Raw genomic sequence first — 13,242 nt, forward strand, 5'->3', positions numbered from 1 at the left:
CCAGCTGACCTTCTCTCTGCAGAGGGGGCTTTCCAGGGTGAGGCCACTTTTCCCCTTCCACCACTCCCTTTCTGGGCACAGGTCTGATCCTGATTCCTTTTCTTTTTTCTTCCTACACAGTTATGTGAAGACTTTTCCTGTAGCTCCACTTGTATATGATCTTCTACCAGAATTCAGTACATATTTTTTGAGTTCCATGTTCTTCTATTCCACCCTCTTGAAGCCCCTCCCATATGCTTATTTTCTTTCTACTTGTTGCACCAACTACTTAGAGAAGAATGTTGAAATCTCCAGCTATAATTGTGAAATTTTAAATTTATTCCTTCAGTTCTGTCTTCCCTTTGTGTATTTTGAAGCCCTGTTATTAAGTGAATATACATTTAGGATTGTTACATCTTCTGAAAGAAGTAATACAGCCAGCCCTACATTTTTATGATTAGTGTTTTCATGGTATATGTTTTTCTATCCTTTACTTTTAACTCAGGTTTGCTGTGTAGTGTGTTTCTCCAATAAAAAGCAAGTAATTAGGTCTTCCCCACCCCCACACTGGAAATGTCTTTCAGTAATATAATGGCTTTTAGATTTTGTTAGGACTAGATTATAGAACATTCAAATTCAAGAAATTTTGCAATACTGAAGTGAGTTTTCTTTTCTGCCATTTGGATACTGGTGAAGGTATGTAGAAAAAGTTACTTTGAAAATAAATATAAAGTTTCCACTGATGTCTGTTTCTGCATTGGCTGATACTTTCTTCCACTGTAAGAATCTGATTTCTTCTTGCCTTCTGTTGTCAAAAAGAAAACTTAAGAAAATGAAGCTCTACTTGCTTTCTTCCAGCGTCAGTAGTTTTGAACGCAGTGTTCCCTCGTATATTACAGACTAGTGTCTCTAAGGAACATGCCAAGAAATGCAGACACACTGAAACTATGGAACAGCAGGTGTTGTCCCAATGCCATACCCCAGACATCATCTGCTGAACTATTTTCTAAATGCAACTTAATTGTAAAACACAAATAAATGAGTAAAGATGAATCAATGACAAATTCACTTGAAAGTCAATTTTTTCAAGGAAATTACCAGGTTACCATTCTACATAGGTGCGTAGAATGATATCTATATTTAATTATATATGTATTATATATATTCATATAAAACAGATCAGCAAAACATGGCTTGTGAGTCAAATACGGCTGAGTTAAGAATGGTTGTTACCGGGCGGGCCCCCGCGGGTGGCTGCCAGCACTTCCCACAGCTGGCTGGCTGGCCCCGGGAGCCAGACATGCCGGGTGCAGCCCACCCCGGGATGGAGCCGGGCGCCTAGCCGCCCACAGGAGGAGAGCGCGGAGCGGGGCACGAGGCGCGGGGGTGGGCCCGGCCCAGCCCGCCAGGACGGGCCACGGGCACTGGCCCCGGGGCGCCCGGGCTCAGGTGCCCGCCGAGCTAGGACAGAGTGCCCCAGCGCGTGGAGCCAAGGCGCCGGGACGTGCACCGCGCGGGAGGCGGCCGGTGCGGGCTCTGGGTGCGGGCGCAGCGCCTTTTCCCTTCGATGAGTGGCAGGGCGGCGAGCTGGGGGTGCCAGCTGCGCCGCAAACTTGGGGCTGGGCTCAGGCGCCTCTCGGGCAAGGACAATGGAGTCAGACGCGGGACACCAGGGAGAATCTGGCCAGCGCAGCGACCCCGAGGAGGGGGCGGTCGGGGGACCGAGACTCTCGGGGTCTGGGCCTTGGGTTTGGACCGGGGCGGGCAGAGAGGAGGTGAAGAAGAGAGACCCAGGTGACAGGCGCACGGCCCTCCAGCTCCTCCCGGCGACACGGCACCGCGGGGGAGGGGGCGGTGCTGGACGCGGGAGTCTGGGCTGCCGGCCCCGCAACCGTTGCTGCTGGAAGCCGGGGGTGGGGGGTGGGTGTGGAGGGAACGGGGCTGTGAGCTGGGGCCATGGCCGGATTTGCCAGACAGAAGCGAGCTGGAGAGGGCACAGAGCAGAGAGGACGAAGAGGGCTGTCGGCGGCTCCAGAAGCCTGGTCCCCTGCTTCCAGAGGTTTGCTGAGCACCTACTGCGCGCATCTGCCTTCACACCCCTGCCCTTTCACCCGCCGTGATTCCCCCAGGTCCTCCCCTTCCAGCTCTTCCTTTTCTCCACTGCTCCGCATACCGCTCCCTCCTCTGACCGCAGGTAATAAGCCTGGGCTTCACCTTTTGTGGGATCTTCCCAAGTGCTGACCTCGCTCCCAGGCGGACCCAGGCTCCGAGGATAGGAAAGGACCGGTGGGCAAAGAGGACCCGGGAGAGCAGTGAGCCCCTGTGCTCTGGGCCCTGGCTGCCGCACCAGTGGGTTGGCTCTGGTCTGCCGGGTCTTCCATCAGGATCCCTGACGGCGGGGAAGGGAAACCCCGAGCCTCCTGCTGCGGAAGGCTGTTGGTGCCTAGGCCTAAGCGGGCAGGGCCAGGGCCATGAGAAGGCAAAGGCACCCAGCAGCCAAAAAATTCCAAAGGGTGCGCACCACGATCCATCCAAAGATCCTGCTGGGTGAACGAAGGGGAATCCCCACTGGGCCCTGAGTTCACCCCACTGGGCCCTGAGCTCAACCCACTAGCCCTAGCCCTGCTCACCCGATAGGACTTCTGGCTCGGGTCCCAGCCCTCTGATGGGGGCACTGCCCTGGCTTGGTCCTGATCCAGGCCATGGAGAAACTGAGGAACTTGGAGGGGACTCAGCAGATTCTAGTTTGGAACCCATCTAGTTTCTGGCTGTGCCAATACTAGAAACTCCAATAACATTGTTCAGGGGATTGGGTCAGCAGGGGTCCAGACCCCTGGGTTTGCCCCAGGGCAGGCCCGGGGTGGTACCCGCCCACAGCTCTGCCTGTCAGGCGAGCTCCGCAACCCCCACCCTCGGGGCTTGGGGTGGCGACCAGCTTGTGGCAGTGGGGAAGGGGGCCTGGCAGCGAGGACACGCCCCCCCCCGCAGAGGGTAGCTGCGAGGCGAGGGGCGCGGAGTGCGTGGTGCCCAGCTTGGCCGCCAGGAGGCGTGGTGCGGGTCCCGTTACTCGGAGTCGCCGCTGCTGCCTCTGCCGCAATGCCAGTGTCCCTGAGCCGTGGGTGATGGTGGCTCTCGCAGCACACACCCCTTCCTCACGTGGGGGTAGCCTGATGCCACTTTCCCTATGAATTATTTATCGCTGGCCTAAAAATACCCCGAACTTCACAGGCCAAGTGTAAGAGGTTCCCTGGGGGTTGGGCGGATTCAGCGGGGAGGGGGGAGTTAGTTTTGGAGGAGGGAGACCTCCGTGCCCGTGTCAGTGGGGTCATGATGGAGAAATGGTTGTCTCCCCTGACACCTGGGTTTGGGTTTTAGCTCAGCGAAAGGGAGGGAGGAAAACCCGACGGTAAAGCAGAGTCCGCTCACTCGGAGGGAAGTGGATCCAGAGGAGCCACCGAGCCTCGGTCCCTCGGCTCCCCCAGAGACAGCGTGGCTGGTGGGTGGGGCCAACTCCTGGGACCAAGGCTTCTGGCCTGGGAGAGGGGGCAGCCATCAGATGTCTGGAGTGTGAGTGTGTGTGCATGTCCGTGTGTGGGAGCCTGCCTGAGATTGGGCGAGCACATGGAGATGCTCAGGTGGTTCAAGGTGATGCTGAGGGTCCTGGAAGACTGACCATTGCCATCCTCTCCCTGGACCCTTTTTGGGGCCCGGGTGTTCATAAAATATTAACAGCCCACTTGTGAAAGGGGTAGACCCCAAGTGGGTGGGCAGAGGTCTGTAAGACAATAGTCCAGTGTGGGTCGGGGGCATCTTGGGCTGGCAAATAACCTGCCACGGAGCAAAATAAGGGAAACCCTGGCAGAGGAGCTCCCCAACCCAGGAGAAGTGGGGGTGTGGGGTGGGGGGAAGGGCAACCGGCCTAGAGCCAGACCCAGACCCTCTGTCTTCTCACGCATGTTTCCAGAGCCTGGATGAACTAAGGCAGGTGCTCTGTGGGAGAGGGATTGAGGTTGGGCTCTGAAAATTCGGGGATCTGTTGGGCAGACAAGAGAGAGGTGGTGGGAAGAGGACATTCTAGCCTGAGGGAACAGCAGAACAAAAGCCAAGAGACGAGGGTAGTAGGGTCACCCCTAAGTGACAAGAGTGTGTGGTCCACGGAGGGGAGGACAGTTGGTTGGGGTCAGAGTGTGTGGGGCTCTGTCCATGAGACCTAGTGTCTGGGCTTAATTTGTGGGCACCAGGGAGCAGCTGTGCTGTTTGAGGGTTGCAGTGGCCAGAGGAGTGTTTCAGGCCAGTGGGTCCCCCTCTCCTGCCTTTGTGGGAGGTTGGATGCCATGTGGTGCTAACATTCTGGAGTCTGCATCTCTTTGAGTCTGCCCATTGCTATTTTAAGTTCAAAGACTTGCCTGATTGGGACCCCTCCCTCCAGAGGCATCCTGAGATCCGTTTCTGTGAGAGACAAGACCTCCCTCAGCTTCCTCTCCTCAACTCCAGTCCTGGAGGACACGTTCCCATCAGAGAGTCTCGGGGGACAGTGCCCCGTTGGAGCTGAGGGAGGACCTGGGACCTTCATATACAGCCACGTTTTCCAAAAGAAACCACATGAGAGCTCACGAAGGCACAGTAGAAAAAGTAAAAAGAAAGGTGAAATGAATTCTAAGGCTATATTGTGTTTAACTCAATGTATATAAAATGTTCTTTTGTCATGTAATCCATATAAAAATATTGAGATATTTTCCTTTTTGAACACTAAGTCTTCAATAGCCAGTGTGTATTTGACATGACACACCGCACTTCCGACGAGACACATTTAAGTGCCCGATAGTCACACGTGACTGGAGGCTGCTGTTCTGGGCAGCAGAGATCTGGAGCTCAGAGCTGGGAGGCAGAGGGTGGGGAACCTACAGGGACGGGCAGAGAGGAGCACAGAGAGGCCTTGCAAAGTGTGGAACAAGCACGGCAGTGCCCTTTTCAGGTGTAACTTGAAACCTCTGGTTGGAGCTAGCTGCGGGCACAGCACGCTCAGGCTTGCACACAAGACGCACACGCGCCTCCAGGCTGACATTGGAAGTCAGTGTACGAGGAAATCACACACAGGGGGAGTTGCAAGGGCAGAAAAGTGAGCACAGTATTCCCTCACCTGCCAAAACTCCCGTCTCCTCCTCCTGAATTCAACCAGGCCCGGCCTGGTCGCACTTCCACTCTCCCCTGTTCGGAAGTTTTTTGGGGATGTCATGGAGATGGAGAGGGGGTAAAGCTGTGGCCGATGGCCAGCTGGGAGGGAGAACTGCATGCATGGGCACCACTCACCAGTGTGGCTGTTGGTCCCAGTCCAAAGCCATGATGCTCATTTAGCAGAGATACACGTCAGGCCCTTGGGTTATGGTAAAAATCCCTTCCCATCAGTGATGGCCTAGGGAGGCAGCTCATATGTGAGATACCTCAGGGTTTCAGGTGACTCTGAGCTCCGAACAAATCAACTGGGTCACACACCTGCTGTGGAAGAGCGGCTACTAACTGAGGCAATGGGGGGAGGGTAGGGATGTCCAGTGCCCAGGAGGAGGGGGCTCTGAGACAGGCAGGGTTATGCAGAGGAGGTTCCTTGGAGATGTTAGGTCCAGTTTAGGATGGAGAATGGTGTGTGTGTGTGTGTGTGTGTGTGTGTGTGTGTGTGTGTGACAGAGCTGCCTGCCTTCCCCTGGCTGTGGGGCTGTCACCTGTAGGATAAGGATGCTGATAAGAGCGGGCACCCCTCACACCATTGTGAAGTAGGTCCTGTGATTGTTGCAGGCAAGAAAACATGGCTCGGTGAGGCTAGGCAACTTCCCCAAGATCCCACAATTAGTAAGTGGCAGAACTGGGACTTGAACTCAAGCCTCTCCACACAAATCCATGCACTTGGCACCAGATTAGCATTTGCTGTGTACCTTCCTGGGGCAGAACCCAGATGGATGAGTTTCCAAGCATGGTGTTCAACCATAAAACGGAAGTAATGAGCACCTAGCCTGGCATCTTCTTCCCAGCCCCCACCCTCTGGGCTGCGCTTGGATGCTCAGCTAACCTCTGTCTCTTTTTCTTTGTCTGTCTGTGTCTGTCTCCCTCTCTCTCTGCCTCTCTTTGTGGAAGGAGGCTCCGCCTCTTCTCTTTCATCCTCTGGATGTGTGCCCCTATGACGCTGGCCTCCGCCTCCTCTCTGTCTCTCTTTTTTTTCGTGCCTCTGCCTCCCTCCCCATGCCTACCCTGGTCTTTCTGCAGGACCTTCTGGTGGACATGGTGGGGGGCTCTGGGGCCAGCCTTGCTGCTCACCTCACTCCTTGATGCCTGGGCAGGGCTGGGCCCCGGGCAGGGCGAGCAGGCTGTGACGGTGGCCGTGGTGTTCGGCAGCTCAGGGCCATTGCAGGCCCAGGCCCATACCCGCCTCATCCCCCAGAGCTTCCTGGACCTGCTCCTAGAGATCCAACCACTCACCGTGGGGGTCAACACCACCAACCCCAGCAGTCTTCTCACCAAGATCTGCGGGCTGCTGGGTGCTGCCCGCGTCCAAGGCATCGTCTCTGAGGGCAACGTCGGCACTGAGGCCGTGGAGCAGATCCTGGACGTCATCTCCTCCCAGCCCCTCGTTCCTATCCTCAGCATCAGTGGGGGCTCTGCCGTGGTCCTCACCCCTAAGGTGCCTGTTCAGAATCATGTCCCCTCATCCCTGGAGCCTGGAGCCAGGCTGGGGCTGGGGGAGTGGGGCTGATTCTGGGCCAGGGAGACACTCAGGTCCTGGGAAGCTGGGATTGGGTGGGATCAGCAAGGAGGTGGGGGCTCAGGGAGACACGGGTGAGGCAGGAGAAGGCTGTGGGGATGACGTTCCCATGCTCTAGAGGAGAAACTTCCTGGGCTGCTTTGAAATTCATGTCTGGATGAGGGCTGGGCAGGTGGCAAACCCACCTTTGGTTCTGGGGGCAACCCTGGCCCACCTTCTCCCTGTTTCTCTGGCCTTCCTTGGTCAGGCTCCAGATCCAGGGCAAAGGGCCAGGCTGGGACCTGACGTAGATGACTGGCAGGGGAGGGCATTCCGGGACAGGCACTGCCTGAGGCCTGGGGGTGGCAGGCCCTCGCAGAGCTGGCCGTCCTGTGGGGAGAAAGTTCCAAACACATTCCTGCCCTCACAGCTGGGATAAGCCTCCTGAAGGAAGAACACAGGATGCCGTGCCACAAGGGAGTCTAATGGGGCCCCCTGTGGGTTGGTGGTTGATAAAAGTGCCTTAAGAAATATGTCTAAGCTGAGACCTGGGGGGTGAGGGAGGGTTGATAAGGTGTGTTGATAAGGTGGTGGGGGGCTTCAGGTAGAGGGGGCAGGTGGCAGGTGGTGCGAATGCCCAGCGGTGGGAAGGAGCTTGGGGTTTCTGAGGGACAGAGAGAAGCCTGCAGAAAGTGGTGGGGTCCCAACCACACAGGAAAATATTTGGATTTTACCCTAAGTAACTGCGGAGCTGAGGAAGCTTTTGAGGGGAGAGACTGATCTGATTTGCATTTCTTTTATGATTATTTTTCATTGTAGGGAATTTTGAGCAGACACAAAAGTAGACAATTATAATAATCCCATGTGCCCCTGGCTAAGCACGCCTCACCCTTACCCCCACCCACTTCCCCTCGTCTGTATTATTTTGAAGCAAAGCCCAGACATATTTATATCATCCATAAATACTTCAGTACACATATCTAGACGATAGGGCTTTAAAAATAAAACCACCATACATCATCACATTTAAAAAATAATAAAAATTCCTTATCCTCATTTACAAAAAGGATGTTTTTTACATTTTTGAAAGGGTGTCCAAAATAAAGAAATCAAAGAATATACCTGAAAAGCCACTGATAGGGATCAAAGAATACATCCATAAGTTAAAATTGCATATTTTAATATAACAAAAATTGTGCCAATTACCTGCTTATAGTTTAAATGTTGAATTTCTGGCATTTCTTTTGGCTTTGTATCAAGCATGTAATCTCCTGTAAAGAGAAATTGTAAAATTGCCTTTTAGAAATGTTTTCTTTCTAATTACGAAGGTAATATATTTTAATGATAAATTATAGCAACAAGCGACATACAAAAGTGACTCCTCAATCCCATTCAGAGAAAATCAATGTTAACTGTTAGTCACAGTCTCACATAAATTTTCCCAGTGTACATCCTACAATGTTTTGGAATTTTTTCTTACCCTTTACAATATATTTGAGCATCTTGCCATGTCACTACAATAAAGCTCTAAAAGGTTTAACCAAGTTTCATCAACAAGTATAAACATTACCTCCACACTTTTCCAAGAACAAGCGTTACCACTCTTCTAAATGTCTGCCATTCTTAGACATAAACAAACTTCTCCTTACATTAAAAAAACTGATATCTTAGCGATTACCTGTGGAGAGAGGGAAGGGGGAGGGGCAACACAGGGGTACGGAACTGAAAGATACAAACAATGATATACTGTATAGCACTTGGAATTATAACCATTATCTTGTAATAATTTTTAACAGAGGATAATCTATAAAAATACTGAATCACTATACTGTATATCTAAAACTAATATAATATTGTAAAGCAACTATACTTCAAAAAGTTTAATAGTTTTTATACATGTACTTTTATTGGTCTCACATTTTAATTAATTAATTTTACTTAAGTATAGTCAGTTTACACTGTGTCAATTTCTGGTGTATAGCATAATGTGCCAGTCATACATATACATACATATATTAATTTTCATATTTTTTATTATAGATTACTACAAGATATTGAATATAGTTCCCTGTGCTGTACAGAAGAAACCTGTTTATCTATTTTATATATAGTAGTTAATATTTCCAAAGCACAAACTCCCAATTTATCCCTTCCCACCTCCTATCCCCCAGTAACCATAAGTTTGTCATCTATGTCTGTAAGTCTGTTTCTGTTTTGTAAATAAGTTCATTTGTGTCTTTTTTCTTTTTATGGTTCCACATATGAGTGATATCATATGGTATTTTTCTTTCTTTTTCTGGCTTACTTCACTTAGAATAACGACCTCCAAGTCCACTGATATTGCAAATTGCATTATTTTATTATTTTTTATGGCTGAGTAGTATTCCATTGTACAAATACATCACAGCTTCTTTTTCTAGTCACCTGTTGATGCACATTTAAGTTGTTTCCATGTCTTAGCTATTGTATATAGTGCTGCTATGAACATTGGAGTGCACATATCTTTTAAAATCAGAGTTCCCTCTGGATATATGCTGAGTGGGATTGCTGGATCATAGGGTAAGTCTATGTTTAGTTTTTTGAGGAATCTCCATACTGTTTTCCATAATGGCAGCAGCAAACTACATTCCCACCAACAGTGTAGGAGGGTTCCCTTTTCTCCACATTCTCTCTAGCATTTATCATTTGTGGATCACATTTTTAATACATATATGACTTTTAGTGTATGTGGCACCTTTTAAACATATGTAGCACTATTTTAATATATGCAGTACCTTTTAAATCTATGTTTTGCCTTTTTAATTATGTATTAACTATATACACTTTTTTCTTTGAATCACTTGCCTATACAAGTTTTACTCTTTTCTTATTGAATTATAAAAGTTATTTTTCTATTAGACGAATTAGAACATTTCCTGTTATATGTGTGGTAAATATTTATTTTCCCCATTTTTTTGCCTATTTTCACCATTCAGAAATAATTAGTTTTAATACAGTCAGTTCTCCTATAATGGCTTCTGGGTTGGATGTCATGTTTAGAAAGATATTCACCTTTTCAGAGTCTACAAACATTTCCAAATGCATTCTTCATGTAATTTTATGTTTGCTTTTTTTAATGTTTAAATCTTTAACTTACCTGGAATTTATTTTGATATAAACAGTAACATATGGAACCAACTTCTCATCCAGCCTACCAAGTCACTAACATGTTGATGAAACTGTAAATATAATCTTTATTTTCTAATTTAATATAAACTTCTAAAGACTGCATCAAGTATTCTCTTAATCTTTCCAACTCTGATAATGAAAGAATTCCTATGAGCATCAATATATTATTATTTATGCTTTTAATTAGAACTTTAAGAGCAAAATCTAGTAGTAATTTTATTCCACCATAGGCACAGGAACTCTAAAAGCACTAAATTAATTGATTCACAGAAATATATAGCCCTAACAGCATTAAATTAACTGATTCATAGAATTATATAGCCCTAAAAGCATTAAACTAATTGATTCATAGAAATATATATGATATACACACACACACACACACACACACACACTTAACAAATATGTTTGTGTCCTTATCATACATGGCACATTATATATTTATATGTTGAGGTTTTAATACATTTAACTGAAAATTATGTTTTGAGTAAGTTTTATACATTATTTATTCAAATGATTGAGAGCATATTTGCTATACTTGTATCCTGTATTTCATTACAATTCTGTATTGATCCTGATAACAGACTGTAGTATATGCTTTCCTAACACTTTAGAAGGGTCAGGATGCAGAACACTATATTATTCAATATTAAAATGGCTCTAGAAAGGCTATCATTGATTAAAAACTTAAGTGCTAAGAATAGAATAATTTTGGAAAAGAATCCAGTTAAGAACTCCTCTTTTTCTGATGTCAGAAAACCTCTATGGACAAGAGAATAGCCTAGTTGAGAGAGGCAGCCTCTTCAATGGACCTCAATCATCCCCATCTCCTGACAGTCATACCTTTTTATAACCCCCTTCCCTTGAGTGTGGATTGGACTCCCTTCTAGTGAATAAAATGACAGAATTAATGAGATACCACTTCCAAAATAAGAATACAAACTATTGTGGCTTTGGGCACAGTGCTCCTCATTTGCTCCCTCTGAGGAATGCCAGCTGCCATATTTTGAGCTGTCCTGGAGAGACCTGCATGGAAAGGAGCTGAAGGAGGCCTCTGGGCACAGTGAGGAACTGAGGACCTCAATCCAACAACCTGTGAGGAGCTGAATCCTGCCAATAACCACATAAGCTTGAAAGCAGATCCTCCTGAGTTGGTCTGGAGACGAGACTGCATCCTAGCTGACACACTGAATGCAACTTCATGAGAGAGAGAGACCTTAAGCCAGAATCACTCACCTGCACCCAGCTTCCTGACCTACATGAGATAACAAAGGTTCATTATTTTAAGCAACCAAATTTTCAGCTGATATGTTATGCAGCAATAGATATCTATATTTTTAGGAAAACTTATAATAGAGAGTTAGATTTTTTACAAGACTGAGTTTGAGTTTCTAAGGGAGCAGCTTTCAGCTTCAGATATCTAAGTAAATCATCGCTTACGGATGCTGCTTTATCTCGCTTATCTAACCTTTCTATCACAATTGGTCAACAACACTATTTCAATCAAAAATATTGAGAATCTGTTCTGTGTTTAGTAACAGGTTAAAGCAAATAACTTGTTTGGAAATGCCTGTTCCCTTAAAGAAGCTAATAATCCAGTTGGGCAAAGAACATACAGGAAACAGAGATTAAGATAATGATAAAGTATAATAAAGTGTAAAATGTAATAAATGCCTTAAGCACCGAATGAGTTTGAAAAGAGATGTTGATAAATCCTGTAGCACTTAGAAATATCCTTTGGAGAGGATCATATCTAAACCAGATTCAGAAAAATGGACAGAACTTGCCAAGGTAGTGAGAGAAGCAGCATTCTCTGAGGGAGAACAAGTGATGGAAAAAACACACATAAGAAACATCGTGCCATATGGACAGATTATAAGAAGGTTTATACATAAGATTATGTTGCAGAGTGGTGGGAAATATGGCTGGATGGGCAAACTTGATCAGATTATAGAAAATCATAAATAATACATTAATAAGTTTGGCTATATGTGAAAAATCATAAGGGATCTTTATGCTTTTAATAAAGCAGACAAGTGAAGGATGAAATTGGTGCTTAGGAAGGTAACAATGGTACATAAGCTAATTTGGAGAGGAGAGGAAACAAAAGAGTCTGCACTAAACCCTGCTGTGAAGCACCAGCACACAGAGAGAGGAAAGGATTTCAGAGAAAGGATCCATCAGACTTTGCTACTAATGGGATATTCTAGACAAAGAGAAATCAAGGAACAAAAACCTGCAGCTAGCTACATTAAGCCAAAAATGGAAGAGAAGGCTTGGCAGAAGCCCCAGGTGAGCATTTGGAAAAAAGGAGAGACAGTCAACTCTGAACAAAATTAAAATGTTTCCACACTGACCTCCTTTTATTGTATTTGTTTTCAAAAGATGAACATAAGTTATCTTTTGAAAAGTCAGACAGCACCACCATCTCAATAACTATTTTCCTGACTGTGACACACAGTGCTAGTCTCACCATCACACAGACTGGCCTGCGCAGTTAAAGTCACGCTGCACGTTCTAGTTTGTGCTATGCTTTTTTACTTTGTCTTCCTACCCATTTTCTGCTTTCCACCTGCACGTCCTCCTCACCTTATTACTGAGATCCCCCAGGGCTTCCTAGGTACCCCAGCTTGCCGTGTTACTCTCCCCACGCTAGAGCCTCCAACAAGCTGTGCCCAGCTCTGGCCCTGCTCTAACACTCTAGGAACAGAAATTTCCAAATTAAAATTCACTCCTCCTCTAACCTTTGCCAGCCAAAATCCCCTTTCCCTGTGGTTCCTCAGCTAGGTGCTAGGGAAGCAATTAATTTTACAGTCTTTTGCAATCTTTCTTCTATTGTTTGCTTATTAATGCAAAAGTATCTCTGGTTTCTCCAGAGAACTGGAGTAAGCTCAAGAGGAGAAAATCCACAGAGCTTAGAAAATTAAACCATTTGTTCTGGCAGGATTGGCCTTGAATGAAGTTCGCTTTTGGTGAGGCCGAGTTTTCAGAATCTCTTTCCTCACATCATGCTGGCTCACTCCTCCCCCCTCCCATTAGGATCATACTACTCTCACGACATCCCTGGCAGCTGAGCCCCCTCATTAAGGATGTTCAGGCCTCTTTAGGTACCCCGGATCTGGATAGTCTTCATTGATTTTTCTTTTTTCCTAATTAAAAAAATTCTCTATTGTATGTCCTATTTCCTCAGGACTTTGCTAGCTAGATAAATTTAATATACCAAGTTACTTTCTTTTCAAGAAAAATACCATGTTAACGTTTTCATTGTAAAGTACGTTTATGTAGTCACACTGACTGTATTGCTGACACCTTCAAATAAGCTGTCCGCAGAACATAAGTCTGTGCTTGCTGGATAAGAAAAAAGG

At 46.9% G+C, this 13,242-nt stretch overlaps 1 protein-coding gene across 1 annotated transcript; it reads left to right on the top strand.

The window, feature by feature from the left end:
• The first annotated feature begins 6,148 nt into the window (after window positions 1-6,148).
• On the top strand, window positions 6,149-6,721 carry LOC116154499 (glutamate receptor ionotropic, NMDA 2C-like). The gene has a single exon (XM_064477349.1). It carries the CDS (start codon window positions 6,149-6,151, stop codon window positions 6,719-6,721), a length of 573 nt encoding a protein of 190 aa, XP_064333419.1.
• Window positions 6,722-13,242: the final 6,521 nt, after the last annotated feature.

Source organism: Camelus dromedarius, chromosome 21, assembly GCF_036321535.1.
Source record: "Camelus dromedarius isolate mCamDro1 chromosome 21, mCamDro1.pat, whole genome shotgun sequence".
In the NCBI taxonomy this organism is placed as follows: Eukaryota; Metazoa; Chordata; class Mammalia; order Artiodactyla; family Camelidae; genus Camelus; species Camelus dromedarius.